General features: G+C 44.1%; 1 protein-coding gene across 1 annotated transcript in view; it reads right to left on the bottom strand.

Annotated features, from left to right (window-relative positions):
• The window catches only part of LOC119435939 (golgin subfamily A member 2), a 198592-nt gene extending 190035 nt beyond the window's left edge, over positions 1-8557 (bottom strand). Inside the window, exons 1-4 of the mRNA XM_037702641.2 lie at positions 8378-8557; positions 7877-7957; positions 7741-7778; positions 5288-5407 (exon numbers count right to left, since the gene is read on the bottom strand). Coding sequence (XP_037558569.1) covers positions 5288-5407; positions 7741-7778; positions 7877-7957; positions 8378-8449 — 311 coding nt within the window. The 5' untranslated portion in view covers positions 8450-8557. The remainder of the gene's footprint in view (positions 1-5287; positions 5408-7740; positions 7779-7876; positions 7958-8377) is intronic.
• Between the last annotated feature and the right edge of the window lie 11061 nt (positions 8558-19618).

Below are 19618 nucleotides of genomic sequence, written 5' to 3' on the forward strand. Positions count from 1 at the left end.
CAGCAATGCTATGAAAAAAAAAAAAATGTTAATGTTGCTGGAAACATTATAGACCTGCCAACCTTTAGAACTTGAAAAATACTACAGTAATCACTAAGAAATACTAAAAGTTGGTGAAAAATACTAAAAATTGTTTCATTATCAAGACGATGACTTTATTAATGGGACACTAAAGAGAAATATTAAATCAGTCCAGACTGATAAATTTTTCTCTCTAAACTCTACTTTTGTTATTTTTCAGTAATAGGTTGAGTATGAGAAGAGAGAAGTTCCAGTTTTATAATTTTGAGCCAGAACCTCAGGGCTGATACATCAGTACGATGCCATGATTTTCAAGTATATTTTCGTACTCGACAAATGTTCTTGAAACTTGCTAAATTTTGTCTCTGGCTCATTTAGAATGTGGTCCATCTTCACTGATAAAAAATTAACTATGTGCAAACAGATGCCAGCAAAATCCATGACATCATGATGAGCTGCTTTGGGAACTTCCAAGACAGCGGTGCCACCCAACTTTATTTTTGCGTCTTTTCTAGCTAATGAGGACACGTCTCAACGCAAGAGTAGTTTTTTTGGCATTGTATAAGAGTAATTTATTAATACAGCTCAACTTACTTTTCTATTTAGTGTCCCTTCAAAGATTAGCAGGCTTTGAATTGTAGAGACACTGTAAACCGGCACTATGCTCCAACATTCACAGCTAGAATGACCTGTACCACAAATGTTTATGAAGTATGAGGTGTGTTCAAAAAGAAACCGAACTTTTGAAATAGCGCGCCAACCGGCAGAGGGAGCGCGCTGAGGCTACTGAGCACATGTAGTGGCAGGTTTAGACAACAAGCTGCCATGTGCCGCGTTTCACTCTGACCGTCAGTTGGCGAGCTATAGCCGCTGAAGTGAGCACATGAACAAGCTGTTCTTCGGATTGGTGCCAAAGTGACAATGAAGGAATTGGAAGAACAGCGTGTGTGTGTGTGTGTGAAGTTCTGCTACAAACTTGGCAAAACTTTCACAGAGACATTTCAGTTGTTTAGCCAAGCATACGGGGAGGACTGTATGAGTCGCACGCAGTGCTATGATTGGTTCAAGCGTTTTAAAGACGGAAGAATGTCGGTCGGTGACGATCCAAAGCCTGGACGACCTTCTACATCCACATATGTCGACCACATCGAGAGAGTACAAACTGTGATTCGTGGAAATCGTCGTTTGACTGTTCGAGAAGTCGCTGACGAAGTGGGTATCAGCGTAGGATCATGTCATGAAATTTTGAGTGACAAACTTGGGATGCGTCATGTCAGAGCAAAATTCGTGCTGCGTTTGTTGACTGACGAACAGAAGCAGACCCGTGTTGAAATCAGCCAGGAACTGCTCGCCGCTGCCAATGACGAAAACTTTCTTAAAAACATAACAGGCGATGAGACATGGGTTTATGGCTATAATGTTGAAACGAATGTGCAGTCATCACAGTGGGTGGCCAAAGGTTCTCCTTGTCCAAAAAAAGCACGCATGAGTCGGTCAAAAATGAAGGTGATGTTGGTTGTGTTTTTTGACTGCGAAGGCATTGTCCATCAGGAATTTGTGCCACATGGTCAGACGGTAAACGAAGAAGTTTACCAGGGAATCCTAGCACGTTTGAGAGATTCTGTGCGCAGTAAGAGGCCTGAATTGTGGGAAAATCAGGCTTGGATGTTGCATCATGACAATGCCCTGGCTCACGCGTCGCCCCTTGTCCGCAGCTACTTAGCGAAACACCATACTCCTGTTGTGCCCCACCCACCATATTCTCCGGACCTAGCCCCAGCTGAAAACCACCTTGAAAGGACGTTGTTTCAAAACTGTAGAGGAGATCCGGGACATTGCGAGAAGAGACCTGCACGCCATTCAAGAAAGTGCGTTCCAGGAGGCTTTCCAAAAATAGAAGAAAAGATGGGAAGAGTGCATTGCCAGTAGAGGGGACTACTTTGAAGGGGACAGCACTTAAAATGTTGTACCATAAGCAGTAAAGGTGTTATAGCAAAAGTTTGGTTTCTTTTTAAACACACCTCGGATACTCATGAAATATTCACTTCACAGTGGCTGAAATTTCGGTTGTCACTTAACATTGGTTCCATAAGTTGGTGTTGCTGCTGTGCGAGTCGGTCCATGTAATTTACTGGCCAAAAAAATATATGAAAAATCAGTCAGACTGTATCTATTTTTCAGAAAGATGTTTTACTCTCAAGGCACTAATGAAGAAAAAATACATGTCTGTAAAATTATTCCTGTCAATGCAACAATCGTGAAAAAGCTCTTACAAATGGGCATTTTACGAAAAAATTGTAATCATATGAATCCCAGGACATGCAGGAATGCTGGGCAATGAACGCTGGCTTGAGAAGAGTTACTCAGGTCTCCCAGCATCCTTGGTCCTCAGATTATTCCGACAGCCCCACTGCGCCTAACTAACCCTGAGCACGTACCGCTCCGATCACACCAAATTTTTATGCCCACATCCAACCTTAATCAGACAGCATGCCACGCTCTTACGAAGGGCACAAACTAGTAATACACTGCCAAGTCCCATCTGCCAGTACTGCATTAGAGGACAATCAGTGCCTCACCCTGACTGCCCCTCATGCAAAGGATAATGCAGACCAACACCACCATACTATGGGTATGTACTAGCCTTCAATTCCCCCTACACTGGACTGGCTCATTATCGCCATGACACAGTATGACCAATGCTACCCAGTGAACTACATTCAGAAGTGTCTGGAAAAGTTCACCAGTGGAGGCTTGGACTGAAGGCTTTCTACCCTAACGGCACCTTATAATATTAAAAACGTTTTCATTCATTCATACATACATACCTCCGATTTATTCTAGGTGATGCAGGCAAGTAACAGACACAAAGATATTAAACTGCATGTGACACCAACCACAGCTTAAGAACAGTTCCCCTATGGGTCCACATAAGTCAAACGTACGGCATCATTTGGCTCCAACGTGAATCAGCAAAGAGACATTTAATTTTTTAGAAGTTTGTGCAATTTACAGAGAGATCATGCATTAGCGCACAAAAGCCTGCACTGCTGAGACATAAGCATGTAAATGCAGATCAATGTTTACCAATGGCCAAACATCTAGGGGGCAAAGACTTGCGAGTGATGGGGACACCAAAAAAAGTAATCCTTTCTTAAGCACAACAAAAATAACTTTTTTACAATGTTACTGCATGAATGACAGATGCAATAATGGTACTTTGTTTACCAGACAGGTGTTGGAAGTCCCACTTAGGATAGATTGGCTGCTGTGTGAACAATGAGGCACAAGAATGTGCACTGGCAGTAAAAGAAAAAACTTGGAAAAACAGAAAAATGTGCTTCAATTACACATTCTCTTGTTCTGGAAGTGCCTTGTCAGAACTTGAGACATAAAAGGGAAAAATGTTCGTCATTATTAATTAGGTATTGCAGATCTGTGCATGGCCTTGTATTATAAACTGTACATGGGACACATTCAGAGCCTAGTAAAATAGTTGGCAATCGCGGACGTCTGTTCTTATTTCTGCGTATATGCTTATCCCCACTTGTCATCCATATGTACTAATGTTTCACCAACTAGGTCAACAAGAAATAATTTCATGACAAATACTTTGAGCACCAGAGAGAGAAGTTGGAGGAAAAGAGCTCGATTATGAGCAAATATGAAACATTGTTATATGTCTACATGATAAAAGGGTATTTCTCAGTACATGAAATTTGCCTTAGCATTTTGAAACACCCTTCTACTTAACAAATATTATCAGCTCTGCTTGCATCAATTTTTTATTCAAATACTTGTCTTGCAATACTGTATATTCAAGAACACAATGTGATCATAAATTTAACAGCAGAGGGGACTTTTGGTGACCCAGGAAATCAAACAATTATAACGGAGACCATTACCATAGGCCTAAAGTAAAATGCTTTAGTAAAGTGTGAAGCATGATCCATTACCACAATGTGCACCCGTGCGCAGGCATGTGCCACAGTAACAAACTTACTATTGCACTATGCTGAAACACTTCAACCTAACCACATTTGCCCCAAACAGCCAAGTTGCAGACAGTAGGGCACACATACCTAGAAATTTCGGACACTGCCCTTGCAGCCATTTGTCGAACTTCACAACAATGTGCCAGCGTGACTCAATGGGCAGTATTTTTACAAATGATATTTCAAAAGGCCCCCCAAATATCAACAACTCTCATTTAGCAACATCGAGAGGATGCACCTTTCTAATAACATGCATATTTACGGCACTTATCAGTAACTTTCCTGCTACATTATAGCAGTGTTTTAATCCTCACCAGAACACTGCTATAACGCAACAAAAACATTACAACTAAGTGTCATAAATATGCACGTTAATGAAATGACGTACCTTGACATTGCTAACTGAAAGATGATGAAATTCAGGCTACCTCTTAAAATATCAGTTTTTGAAAATGCTGCCCATTGAGCTATGCTGGTGCATTGTGGTGAAGTTTGATAGCCCTAAAAGGCAATGTCAATATTCCCGGACATGTTGGCATGCATCACCACAACGAGCAAGGGACCAGTCAGTGACTGGTCCCTTGTCACCTGTCACCCATGATTCCTGTCAGTGGCGCACCGACGGGGGGGGGGGGGGGGGGGGGGGATTCGGGGGTTGTAACCCCCCCCCCTTTTGTTTCACCCCTTTTCTTTCCTTACGCATTTGAGTACTACAACTAAGATGTAAGACGCGCAACCGTCTGCACACTCGCAAAAAGCGCGTTTTTTTGACAATTTCCCATGAAGAAATCGAAATTAGTGCTGTTTAGGTGGTATTGGCGGTATTGCCAATTAGTGGTATTGGCAAACTGTCAACCCCCCCCCTGGCAGAGATCCTGGGTGCGCTACTGATTCCTGTCATATCCACTGCCCTTTGTTCCTCCCTCATTTCCTTGCAGACAAAAGTTCTATCCCATGCACACACATGCACATCTGTGTGGTTTCTACAGCATCGAGAGAGTGGCTTTTTTCCACCACCAACTCATCTAGTAGATGAGCATGCCAAGTATAAAGAGTGAAAATGGAGAGATAAAACTTTGCATTGTATTTATTTCATTGTTCCGGATATAACAGAAGGTGACTTCTCCCATGCTGGTGATTTCAAAAAATCTATCCTGTTATAATTATACAAACGTGCTAATCACTTCAAAATTATCTACTGTAAAGAGTCACTCTGCATGATAGCAAAAAAAAAAAATTATTTCCATAGAATTTTAAAAGTTCGCAGGTACCTCTGGCTTGGCTGAACATCATCCCTCAATTGTGAAAGGTCTTGACAAGACTGTGATGTCACTGACAGAGCTTCCTTGGGCATTGAAGACTGCGACATTGCAGACTGCGACATGGCAGAACTGCAACAACAAAATATGCTGCTAAACTGGATAAATTACAAGTAGCTCTTAAGCAAAGGAAATGGCCCTAGGGGACATAGTAAAAGCTCTGCAATGACAAGGCCGCAATGCACCTTAGTTGTAATAAAACACTGCAAAGGAAATGATTGTTCAGCTCTTGACCAATATTTTCATAAAACACCTTTCAAATGTCATGACAAGGGTTGCAGGTGTCTTTCTTTTTTTTTTTTTTTTGCTGACAGTGTTTGTGCTAGCTTGATCTCGGTTCTGCAGTCACCTGACTTGAACAAACATTGCACCACAAGTGCATATGTGCTGCTACACATGTAGGAAAGCCTGGTTGTTACCTTGAAGTGTGCCTTAGGGAGGCTTCTAAGAGCTACAAGAGGCAATAGTCACAAGACAGAGACCACTACATGGCCATAGACATCAGTTTGAACAGGCCACTATGACTATCACAATAGTAGTTTATGAAGCAAAGAGGTAAATGACGGATGAGGTATCCCCTATTTAAGGACAAATGTTCTGCATCAGTAGTCTACTAGCATGATTCTTAGATTTAAAAAAACATTTCTGGATGCTGGTTAATAACTTTTTTTACAGTTACTTTGTCTTTGAAGTAGCTTGTGCATGCATTTAGTTTGGCTGTCGTGTGTGTTTGGTAACTTTTTTTTTTTTTTTTTCATTGTGGTATATGTTGTTTTACTGCACTCATGTTTCCGAGTGCTCATGTCACAGAGTTGTATGCATAAGTTGTGTTTCTTAATAAATTGTGTGTACATCTTTGTCTCACTGCTTTTTTGAGCAGCATACAGCCCTCAAAACAGGGGCAGTCAGTATTCACGAGATGTCGCATGGCATGGCAACAGATGTATCGAAGTATGCAACTGACAGTGTTCCTAGCAATGTGGAAATGTAGATGTACGAACAAATGATGTTGCTTATATACAAACCACTCAATGACATCTTCAGCAACAACAGCCAGACAGCTGCAGCTAGGCGCTATGGTGGTACTGTTCAACAATGTAATGTCGATAATATTTTCAGAAGCATAGAACATTTCAGTCACTGTAATATATTGCACACAAATATATGGTGACACAATATATATGGATATTGGCACACAAATATATGGATAAAACAACGTATTAACGTTGTTTTATCCAAGCCCCTTTTCAGCCTTCTTCAATATTTCCAATCTCTCCCGATTCGGGAAACACACTACAGTGACAGTAGTTCATAAAGGCTAAACATCGCCACATTCACAGCAGTTAACTTCAGAAAAACTTGGAACATTGTATATCGCATCTTACAAAAGCGTTAAATAAATACTGCCAAACGCAAACAAGTAATCTCACCAATATTTCCAATCTCTCCTGTACCTGTTAAGTGCAACAAACTAAAGTAGAACCTTTTGCTGGACTATTTGGTGCATGGTCTGTCCTGAAATTGTGTGTGTGTGTGTGTGTGGGGGGGGGGGGGGGGGGGAGGGTCTGGTTATGTAGATTGACAAAGAAAACATGAAAAGGGCTTATTGGTGATATTACGGTACATTGAGACACAAACTGTAACCAAACTTCATGATATAACAGAAATGCTAAACCTTTTTCTATTTAATGTAGTTTCTGTTCAAAAAATAAATACTGCTGTGAGCAACACAGAAACACAGCAAGGATAGAGCCAACAAGACGACATTGAGTAAAGGGACTTCGTGTTTCTATGACAGCATAAAATGTAGTGACAGTTTGTTTCTAAACCTAATCTGTCCTAACCTAACATAACCTAAACTAATCTCACCTAATCTAACCTAACCTACGCTATCCTTCCGAGAGCCAATAGGAGGTGAGTGCAGGCAGAAATTCGTTGCAGAAATTCTGCCGGCTGCCGGGAGAATAGCCACTGCCTTATAATATCACCATAAACATCTTCCATGTTTTATTTTCTTTATCCATCTGGCACCTTTTGTTCTCTTGTCAATTTCAATGCAGACACCATACAGAACACAGAGAAATAATTTAGAAATAATTTATTGAATTGTTGCAAGTAACGCCTTAAAGTTTATGATGAGCTGAGCTGATTTAAATCGTTGACTAGTACAAGAAACGACAACTTCGCAAGGTTCGAGTTTCGGCCTTGTTGGTAAATCTTTTCTAGTGCTTAGCGCAGAAACTTGGAACAAAACAGACCATCCGTTTTGTACGAAGTTTCTGCACTAAGCACAAGGATAGAGGGGCAATTTTGAGGGGAATGATAACAGGCATAACTAGTCAAATATGCAAAGCGTACATACGTACGCGACAGCTTATAATGCTAGAAAATGAAAGACCGCTGACCTTTGCTCATCAAGTTGCTGAGCGCTTGCTTGGTCGTCCTGAATAAAGAAATGGTGCACTGAGGCTTAAACATATAACAGTAAAACACCTGTACAACAAAATTGATATCTCCGAAAAACTTGAGCATTCGACATACCCGTACAGTCTGAGGCGACAGCGTGTCAGAAGATCTCCGTTTCGTAGTTTTTTTCACAGAACGCTGCTGAAACTGCTTCAGCTGTAAGGTACACGTGACGTCAGGGCCGTATTTTAGTTTTGTACACGGAACCAATTGCCGTAAACCAAAAAAGCATATTCGCCGCAAAATGCTTGACACGTAACAGCCAATGTTTTTAAAAGGGCTTCAATCTCGACATGGAGATATCGAAGAGCTTAATCAGCTTCAATACCTCTAAACAATTCCGTCTTAGAATATGAAACTAATAAAAGGACAAAAATTACAATAAATTTAACTCGGAAGCAAGATCATTCACAAACCAGCAGATGTCGGGAAACGCACTACAATGACAGTAGTTCATAAAGGCTAAATACCGCCACGTTCACAGCAGTTAACTTCAAAAAAAAACTTGGAACATTTTATATCGCGCCCTACAAAAGCGTTAACTAGATACTGCCAAACGCAAACAAGTAATCTCACCTTTTTTAAACCGGCAGCAACTTTATGTTTTCGTTCAGCATCGTCTGCCATGTTGGCAGATCCAGCCGACATGCGCAAAGTGCGAACACGCCTTCTGGTACCACAGCTAAATACAGAGTAAATGACCAAAGTGTCAAAGATTACGCACAGGCCAAATAAACGGTTTTCATATAGCGTGTAAGGGTAATAACTGCCAGTGGCTGTAAATAATAATTTCGTTTAGGTGTTGGATTGTAGCACAGCGCTTTTTAAATCCACAACGCACCCTGAAAGCGATGGTCCACAAAGTTCTGTAGCATCCAAAAGTGGGGTTCATAATTGAAGATACAGCCGCGTACTACTGGTGGTAGCAAAACAGCTCAGAAACGACGTGCAATCATTCAGTTTTTATCAGGCGTTGACAAAGTTCATAACACCGAGACAAACCTTCATCTCTTCCGTGCGACGGGGCAGCGCGCGAGGATCTCGGAGACCATGGTTTCAACGCATTATTTTTTCTTCTTTTAATGAGATTAGCATTCTTTGTGAACGTCACTCCGTTTGCGGTATTTTAAAGCGAAGATTTATATGGCTAGGCGAAACGAAAAAGCGTCTGTTAGTCGCCCGACCACAGAAAGCGTCGTCGTCGTCCGCAGCTGGCTCGTTGGTGCCCCTCAGGTTGCGCTCGTGCTCGTGTGGCTCGTGTTCGGCACGCGCTCGTGCCACTGCTCCCGCGTTCGTCGTCGTCTTCTTCCACAGCTGGCTGCGTTGCCGCTCATCATTCCAGCGTAGAATTTCACTTCTGCGCGTCGCGTCGCCGTAATTTCCTCTGGGCTGTGGTAATTGCACGTGAATCGCTGCGCAAAAGCATTGTAGACGCTTCCGCGTATGCCTTTACACTTTTCAAAAATTTAGTATATGTGCCCCTAGTAACCTCCCGTTAAGTGCGCATCTTAGCTGCTTCCACCGAGAAACTCCATGAAAAAATTTCTTGTGGTAAAGAAACACAAGTAAACATTGGAAATGTTGCAGCGGATAAATGTGCAGTTTTCAAGCTTTGATTTGGCACAATTCACGCACCTCTTTTGAGCGGGAGCTTTTGTAATTTGGTGTGCGGAAGCGTCTTGCCTTGCACACTTTCTTATTCCATGTATATCTGCCCATCTGCGCGCCACTCTCGGCTTGAAAAAGTTTGAATAAGAACCCGTGCGACTGCTTGGCAGAACTGCAGCAACGTCAGGGCGGATATAGTGGGCTCGGCAGCTTGCAGTGTGACGTACATAATGTAGGCATTGTTTACTCATATGTCATGTACGTCACACTGCAAGCTGCCGAGCCCACTATATCCGCCCTGACGTAGGCATTGTAGTACATTATTATCAACGCCTTCGTATTATGCCACTTCACGTACACGATTTCTATGCACAACTGGCTCAGAGCGGAGCGAGACAAGCTCAATGCTCTCATCCGCAAAGTAGTGAAAAGGGCTCTCGGGCTACCCATTAGGAACCATACTGAAGATCTCCTCAAGCTGGGGGTACACAACACCGCCGAGGAGATTGCCGAAGCCCAAGAACGCGCGCAACTCGCTCGCCTGACCACCACAGAGGCAGGTAAACGCATCCTCGAAGAGCTGGGTTACCCTCCTGTGGTATCTTCGAGGGTCAGTACCCCGATCCCTAGGTGCATTCGAGACAAGTTCGAAGTGGCCCCCGTGCCTCGAAACGTCCATCCCGTCCACAACGAGGGCAGACGCAAGGCGAGAGCAGTAGCAATTCTGAAAAAAGATCTATCAACAAGGCATCAGAGCACGCTTCGTCGACGCCGCGGAGTACAGCGATGGAAAGACCTTTGCCGTCGTCGTGGTCGACTCCAGCGGCAAGCTTTCCAATAGCGCTTCAATTCGCACTTCAGACCCCGAAGTCGCCGAGCAAGCCGCCATCGCCCTCGCCCTGCTAGACGTCATGGGCCTGAGATCTACAGCGATTCCAAAATGGCAGTTAGGGCTTTTCAGAAGGGTCGCATCGCCGAGCAGGCTGCTCGTCTTCTTAGCGTCTCCAATCCGGATGCTCTCACGCATCATTCGATTCACTGGTTTCCCGCTCACGTAGGGTCGGTCGAGGGTGCTCCCCCGAACCTCAATGAGTCTGCTCACGAGGCTGCGCGCGACCTCACCGACCGCGCTTCCTCTGTAAGGAGAGCCGACACCCCTCTCCCCTACGGCCACAGGGATGCTCCCGCTACTCACAACGAGGTGACAAAATTTTTTTACATGTCCAGAAGGGTCTTTCCACCCCCTCATCCCAAATTGAATAGGGCGCAAGCTGTTTCGCTTAGACTTTTACAGACCGGCACATATCCGTGTCTGGCCGTTCTGCACGAAGTTTACCCTGACGTATATCGCGACGACGCCTGCCCATGCTGTGGGCAGACCTCCACTCTAGCACACATGCTCTGGGAGTGCGGGTCGAGATACCCCAAGTTCAGAAAGGATGAGTGGGACTCGCTTCTGCGTAGCCCCGCTCTAGACAAGCAAATCCTGGCTGTCCGGCGTGCCCGCGACCGGGCTGGTGGGCTAGACCTGCCGCTCCCGACGTGGGACTAGCCGGGTGCGCGACGAGTTCGCATCCTCGCCGGACCTGTAATAAAAGTTATTTCACTCACTCACTTTACTCATATGTCCATGAATTCAAAAAACACTCGAAGGTAGTATTTTATTTTTGACCTTCGGTCTACTTCGTAGCCATAGTTACCTTCTTTGAGTTGGCAGGATGTGATAGCGCGATCATCATGAGGTTGACACCTAGAAACACACTCATTTCTTCTGCCAACACCAACATTATGAAAATGTTCCTGTTTTGCTCAGCATACTGAGTGTTTTCTTGTGCAAGCATTTTTACGAAGCTGTCCAATGTCCTAACAGAAAAGATTTCTATTGTTGCAAGATCCTCCGTTTGCACTGGGGAATGACCTTTAATTGTTTACCCGTGTTGCACGCAGGAATCGGCTAGTGAATTTTTGTTTTATACGTCTTCTTCCATTCAATGACCCTTTCACTGCACATGTAGTTTTTGAGAGCAGAAATTACGAGGGTTTTGGCTGGCACACCTTCCCTCTTTTGGTTTTTTTCGGTGGCCTTGAATGTTTTGGTTTCTCTGGGTGTTCTGTGTCAACTTCTGCACTGACATCAATGTCCTAAGAATTACAAATCTCCTTCGTCAATCTCTAATGCAGATTTATGGTTGCTGTCATGAAATAAATCATTTTAATATCTTCCGATATGAGAATTTGTGTTGTTTTCTGGCCATAATTTCTTCTTTCTAGGGTTTTACGTGCCAAACCCAGTTCTGATTATGAGGCATGCCGTAGTGGAGGGCTCTGGATTAATTTTGACCACCTGGGGTTCTTTAACGTGGGAAAATAAAAGCTTTCATCGAAATTGGAACCAGCAACACGTAAAGGCACAAAATACACAAAATTATTAATTTCAAGCGGCTATTAGAACATAAAAGTGCCACTCTCAAGTGAACACCACCAGATGACATCCAGCATTCCGTCACGGTACACTGGCACATGTCACAATGCCTCTTTCTCAATAAAAAATCAGCCTTATAGTTGTTCAAACTCAAGAACCTTGGTTTGTTAAAATACCTTGATCACTGCGCTTTATATTTCACACATTATCTTTCCTCATTTATTAGAAAAATCTGCAAAATAAGCACCTAATTTGCTGACAGGGAAGAGCTCCTTTATGGCACGACTCCACCCACGCTTCATCAACGTTTTGTCATAGTCTTGCCAACCGAAATAAAATATCTCTATAATGGGAGCTCATTAATTCAGTAAATTGCCACAAGTAGGTGTCTGGGGGCAAAACGTATTTATCGAGACATGTTGCAAATTCGGGGACACATATGTGCCGTTTACGTTAAGTAGTTAAATACTAATTACATTAACGTAAACAGTCATTTTAATGCCTTTATGAAGTACTCTAATTGGCCTCAGATTTGAGGCAAGTGAAATGTGCACCCCTACAATAGTCGATAAAAAGTAGTAAAAAAAAAGCATGCATGCACCACCTGCCTAGGACCCCTGGATATATGACTGATTTAACTCTTAAAAGAAAGAATGACTCTATGCCTGCGGTGCCCATGCCCTGCCTTCTCCCTCATCAAGCGCAGTCTACTGACACACTAGCAGATGACAGATCGAATGTTCTCATAATTTTTGGTGAAGAGAGAACTGTCCACGTGACGTGCCAAACTGGCGGTCATTTGCGTGATGTATTCAATCATCAGTGATGCACAGTTGGTAGCACCTGTTTGAAGATCAAGAAAGCGAACATAGAATGTGTTGTTGTGCACTCGCAATTTCTAAAGGAAGTCGTACCAAAGGATATTTCTTCAACATATGTAGAGAAACAATACAGCATGCAGGTGTATGCTATAAAGCCCTTTTCTTCACGAGGAAACACGTATATCCAACTAGCTACTTTCACATCCTAGCTAGCTCTCAGTTTCAGCCCTCCTCCCTCCCACAAGGGAAACACTTTGTCCAGGGGACATCCAATTAATGCCCGGATATTCATTCGCCAGATGTCCAATTGCAGATATCCCACCAAGGACGTCGCACGGATATTGCACCTGAACCTTTCACGGCCCACACATATGAGAAACCATATATACATAGGCATCCTAGGGATGTCTGAAGGATATCCCTGTTTCACTGTTTGGGGCATTCTAAGGATGTGCCAGTATAATCCTGAAAATATCCCAAGTGAAAAGACCAAAAGATATTCTATGGATTCACCAGCTAGGCCTCTTAGACATCATTGGAACAGCTCAGTCAGACATTGCATCCCTGCATATCTATACAACGTAATCTGGATGCTACTAATCACTTAACCATGTTTGTTGATGCTACTCTGTAGCTTTCCAGGCTTGTACGTAATGTGTCGAGCAGAGTCTATGCAAAAGTTCCAATGCTTTATGTAAGTGTCTGTAATACAAGGCGTCAAGTAACTATAGCAAAAGATAACGAAGCTGTCCATTCTCCTTGCAGATATAGCACAAGGCGAGTAAAGTTTAGAGAACTGCAGACTGTTAGCACACGCGAAAAAGTGAGTCATGCGTCTAACTTCTTGTTTCTCGTTGTCTGTGCCTGCTCTAATCCAACAAATAATGCTTGCTGCCTGTCATTCAGTGTTGGCCGAATACATACAGCCAGAAACTTCTTACTCGGAACTCGGCAAGAAAAAAATTATTTTCTGGTGTGCTTCCTGTAGGAAACACTTTCAAAGTCAATACTATCAGAAAATATGCGAAGCACAGTGTATTTATGTATGTGCTGGAAATATTGCTTTGGGCTATAATTTGAACATATCAGAAAACATGTTTCTTTTTCTAGAAAACTGAAAGACCAATTAAGCCTCTGGGAGGCCGACTTTTCATGCTTGGGACGAAAAAAGTCCGGGTGCGATGCCCTTGGGATGTTCTTGGTAGAATAACCTAAAATATTTAGTAAATTTAGAGCGCTCATGACACTGGTTTAGCAAATGTCCAGCGAGCATCCCAGTCAAGAAATTCACTTAGGGGCACGTAATATAGGTCCCTGCTTGGATTTGCATGTATGGATCTTAATCGAATGTCTGTCGAACAGTTGTGCAATGTTTGAAAAGCACCCTGTTGGAATTTAGAAATAAACAAACAGGCATCTGGCAGGCTATCTCCCGACAGAAAATATGTCGCATGTCGATTCCATATTCCAAACATGTTCATGATGACGCATTTTTTGGGCCTTGCCGACTGGAATCCACCAGATGCCTTCATTTGGATATGACGCGTGTGGATCTTTCTTGTACGTCTATGGAACTTTTCGCATCCTCTGGGCAGGCCTTTTTGTCTTTCAGCTTCCTCGTGATCGACAGAATTGTTTTCTCATACATATTTAATCGATTGTAACGCGACCGCGATTGTAATGCGAGGGGTGACTTTTCATTGTGTTCATCAAGAAAAAATAAAACCACGAAAGTAACGCAAGGGCTCACTTTTTGTTGCGTCCAGCAAAAAAAAGAGAAAAAGGAGAAGAAGAAAAAACCGCTAAAGTAACGCGAGACCACCGGATGCATGAAAAAGTCTCAGTTTCGCCCGAAAGGCGAAGCATCAATTGCGATGGCAAATTAGTAGAGAGCTATACGGAGTAAGGATAGTAGTTTTATCGGCTGCATACACTTGGACGCATTCGCTTACTAACTGAATTAACAAGAATGGTGTCAGCGCACACAAGCAAACATGAATAGATCACACTCTATGACCTCAGACAACCACTGTCAAAACGCTGGCGTGAGCAAGTGCGGCTGCAGCAGCGAGCGAAGGTTCGTGCGAGAAACTGAGCGGCGAAAGTACAGCGCATACAAAGATCAAAGCTGCGTGGAGATCGCTTTCAAGATACGGTGCGCCCGTAGCCGCGCAAAGTACAAGTACGCAGTTTGCGGCAGAGTAGAAGCCGTAGCTCCTCCCTCCCGCGCTGCCTACCTGCTTTCCTCCTTTCGCGTTGAGTCGCCAATTCACCTTGTGCCCGGTCGCAATATACACATTTGGTGCCGCAGCTAAACGTTGCCTCCCCTCCCTCCCATCTCCGCATGGCCGTTCGCGCGACGGAGACGTCGCATTTGCTCTCCGCTGTGCGCTCGCTCTCCGTGAAAGCTCGCGCGCTTTCACGGGCCCGCGCGGCTGTATCTTGAAAGCCATCTGCGGCGGGGGCAGATTCTGCACGTGTTGATTAGAATTGGGTGCATCACTTGCACTTTTTAGACTACTCGAATTTCGGTATTCGATTGTAACGCGAGGATCGACTTCAGGTAGCAAAAATCTGGAAAAAAAAACTCGCATTACAATCGAGTAAATAAGGCATGTTAAATTCTCAAGCTATCATGTCTGCAGCTATAATGTGTAAATCGTACATTGCACATTTTTTGAAGCAATTTACTTTGAGAACTCCAGTTACTCCAGTTAGTTTAATATGCCACACTTAATACTGCACTTCTATAAGCGTGATGTGTGTGATCTTGCCGTACGTGTGGGCATTCTGCTGCAAACGTAAGATTAAGTATAGCAAACACTGAAAAAGTCTTGACATATGTCCGTGCAAATAAAACATGCACCTAGCATGTACCCTGTTATAACATAATTTCTTATAGGTAGAACCAATAGGGATAACCAATAGTAAGTGTCCATTTTGTGGATATGTCCATTTCGTCTGCCGCTGAAGTGCAGATTGGCTGGGGGCACCTGTCTCATTCTTGCACATACCCCAGCCCAGGCAACCAGAACTTCAACAGCAGACAAAATGGACATGTCCACTAGTTGTACGCTTACAGAATAAGCTCTCAGAGGCGTGCCCACTGACATTAATTTGTCAGTCAAAGTTCTGGTGCTACACCAGTTTCCCAAGAACTGGGAAGCCAAGTGGCAAAAAAATTAGGAAAATCAAAGAAGCCATTGAATATCACGTGTTATTCCACAAAGAGGTTGGGGTGCTTTAAAGATAACTACGAGCAGACATTAAGTGTACAGGTTTTATGTCGCGACTTAGGGTTTCATTACGCAGAACACAGGTGCACTCACTGGCGCTACGTTACAGACAACCCCCGCCAAACCCCAAGGAGTAAGCAAAGAATGCTTCACTTAAAAATATCATAAAAATCACCACTATACTATAATGTATTCTCTAGAAAAGCAAGTTTAGTGAGTATACTTACCTGTATGAACATCACATTGAAACCTCTGAATTACAGGGGCGGTGTTCAATTCGTGCTCCCGCCTCGCCATGCTGACAACCGCTGGCGAAAGCACGGCGCCACCGAATCATGAGTGGGCAAGCGAACATTCGGAAAGCAAGCTAGATGCTTGTGCAATCTCGCCCCAGGTTCACTAATGAAGATGCGACAAGATTTTGCTTGTTTTTGCAGTTTGATTCATGCTCCGAAAGCTTTTGGGGTCAGCTGTATGCCAGTTGTGAGACATTCAATACGCTTCTAGTCGCGTCCGTCAGAAGGCGAAGCACTTCCGAGTAAGTGATAATAAATTCCCGGAATGGTGGTTCAGTGTGCTCTAACGACCTATGACAATGCTTACCTAATCACCTTCGAAGTAGGACCCTTGCGCACACACCCACTTGCTCCATCGCTCTTGCCGTTGTTGGAAGCAGCGTTTTCAGTGCACAGTGGTGTCACTGCGCCGTGTGACGCGTGGGCAGTCGGCGCAATGTCGCAGTTCGAACAGCGTGCGGACATCCAAGTTCATGTGCAAATTGGGAAAATGACTTTTGGCTGTTCCCTGCTCTGAAAATGGGCCCCAAGGGCACACGTATTGCAACCGTGGAGAACATCAAAGCGAATGCGACGACTAAGCTCCGACATGCATATTCCGAAAGGAGCCTTCTACCGCTGCTTCCAACAATGACAGGAGTGATGGAGCAAGTGTGTGTGCACGCAAGGCTCCTACTTTGAAGGTGATTAGGTAAGCATTGCCATAGGTCGTAACATTAGCACGCTGAACCACCATTCTGGGAACGTTTTGACTGCCCCTCGTATTATGTTGGCAGTATGCGGAGGGTGGCATTTTAATTACTGCATTATATGTAATAACAATTGCAGTCATGAGTAGAGATTTGTATGGATAAAGTGCAGGGCCAGGATAATCTAACAATACTGCTCCAATGCTATTCCTTCTCGCACTTTGTCAGTGGTCCAATTAAGTGGCACTCTGCCCACATTATCACTGGGTTCAGCCGACCATGAATGGCAGTGATTACAAAGGAATAGAATCAAGCAAAAGGAATCCTTACCTTACTGTCCCTGATCAGCTTCATAGAAGAAACACTGTTGCTAGTGCAATGATTTTACATTCAATACAGCTATTTTTTTAGTGTTTCAACATCAAAAATTTGCTACCAGGCTTGTTTTCTTCGGGGAAAGAGAGGTGGGGAAACCTCTAGTCTGTCATATACCAAGAGTTGGTGACAGCAGTTGCAAGTGTAACATCACAGAGGGACATCACTATAGTGTACACAGCACAAAGGGTGCACAAGAAGCTCATAAGCAGGTCAAACTTTTAACACAGAAGCCACCAACCCAGGAATGCAAAAAGACATATTTCTTACAATTTTGCATGAGCTACAGCAGTGGCAAAGATACTTTCCATCTATCAGCAACAATTGCAGAGGGCACAGCGCCAAACTTCCTAAGTATTAATTAATTCATTTTACAGCAAGGTTACTATCTATTGAAGTGCCCCAATATTTTTAGGAGCCATTAATTTATCATTTCTTTAATTAAACTACAGTGGAATCTCGATGATACGAATCTCACGGGGTCACGAAAGATATTCGTATTAGTCGAAATTCGTATCAACGAAACACAATTAAAACTAGCTACATTAAATAGTCGGAGGTGAACTCACTCAGGCAAACGCACGTAAAAAGCATTTACAGTATAGATTACTTATAACGTAACTGTTTATAGTGCAGAACTGGCTACAACGCGGCCTTTTCCGAATCCCGTTTACCCTCCCATAGAACTCCATGTATACGCATACCGCTTACAGTGCAGCCGCGTGAGACGAAATACCGGTTATAATGTCGCTTCCGCGGGAAAATCTCGCCGACAAGGGCGGTAGCGAGCACGCTTCTCAACGATGTGCGCCCACCGATGGGAGAGGAGATCAACGAGGGCGATGCGGAGGAGGAGCATGAGACGAGTCCAAGGGCGATAAAATCGTCGCCGCGCGCCGTATGTGCGAGTGAAAGTGTGCGGGGGATGCGCGCCTTCACGGAGAGCAAACGCGACTTCCGTCGCGCGAAAGGCCGTGGGGATATGGGAGGGAAGGAGGGGGGGGGGGCGACGCTGTGCTGCGGCACCAAATGCGTGTCTTGCAACCGGGCGCAAGGGTAACTGATGACGCAATCTCCCACGCGAAAGGAGCAATTAAAGCGGGAGGTGCAGCTTGGGAGGGAGGGAGGGGGCGGCTTCTACTGTGCCAACAAATGCGTTCTTGTACTTTGCGCCAGAGCACTGCACGGGCCTGATTTTTCGGCCCGAGCCCGGCCCGGGCCCGGGCTTACATGACGGAGATGAGCCCGGGCACGGCCCGGGCCCGTGGTTCCAAGCCCGGGCCCGCCCCGGGCCCGTGTTACCCGGGCATTCAATACTAAGCTTAGCTAGGGCCCGCGTGTGCATGACGAAGCCCGGCCTGTAAGAAAAAAAAATTTGTTTGCTTACAGATTGTACCGTATCTGTAAGCCACACCTTCTCGAGATTTAATCAGCTGCAGTATTTATTTATTTATTTACACAATACTGCAGGCAGCAATGCTGCCCAAGCAGGAGAGGGTTTACAAAAGAACATTTTTAGTAGTTTTTCAAATTAAACATAAGATGTGCATTCAACAACAAATTCCGGTAAATGATTCCATTGTTCGCTCGTAAGTGGAAAAAATGATTTCTGAAAGATACTAGTGCGGGCAAAGTACGACTGGACTACTTTAGAATGAAAAATACGTGCCGACCTGTGTGGAGCAGGGGTAATATATGTGGTAATATACGCATATAAGCAATAAAAGACCGAAATCTTTGTTTCTCCCACGGGAACATCAGTGATCCGGCCCATTGCCTGTGCTGCTATTTTTCCACTGGTGCGCATGCACTTACCTTGATTTTTACGATATGGTTCTATGATGTCATTAAGTATGCAAATATACAGGGTGTTACATTTTAGCTGCACCAAATTTTAAAAAAAATTGCCTGTGACAGATTCATCAGTGATCATCAACCTATATTTATGACCACTGCAGGACGAAGGCTAGCTGTGATATAGACCTCTCCCTGTTTGCAAACAGCGTGACGTCACTGTGGGGGCCCCTCCCCTCCGCCGCGCCTCCGAAGCGGGCGCTGGTTGGCAAAAAACGTTCGTGCGACCTGTTCTCTCTGCATATAAGCGCTGCTTGTATATCAACTGCCGCGATCGTAAGTCCGGCATAGTGCGATTTTTTGAAGTGACAGCATTTCCGAACTGTGCTTAGGAAGTATAATCGTCCCCGTTTCACCGGTACAACAACGTAGCGTTGTTGCTAAGTGCATGGTTCCCGTAAATCAGCGTGTGGTGATTTCGTAAAAGTGCGCCTCTTCCGTAGATCAAACAACCACAAAAATGTGTTACCCCTCGAAAACGAACATTTTATCACAGATTGTGCACATTTTCGCGGT

The sequence above is a fragment of the Dermacentor silvarum genome, chromosome 1 (assembly GCF_013339745.2).
Source record: "Dermacentor silvarum isolate Dsil-2018 chromosome 1, BIME_Dsil_1.4, whole genome shotgun sequence".
Taxonomy (NCBI): Eukaryota; Metazoa; Arthropoda; class Arachnida; order Ixodida; family Ixodidae; genus Dermacentor; species Dermacentor silvarum.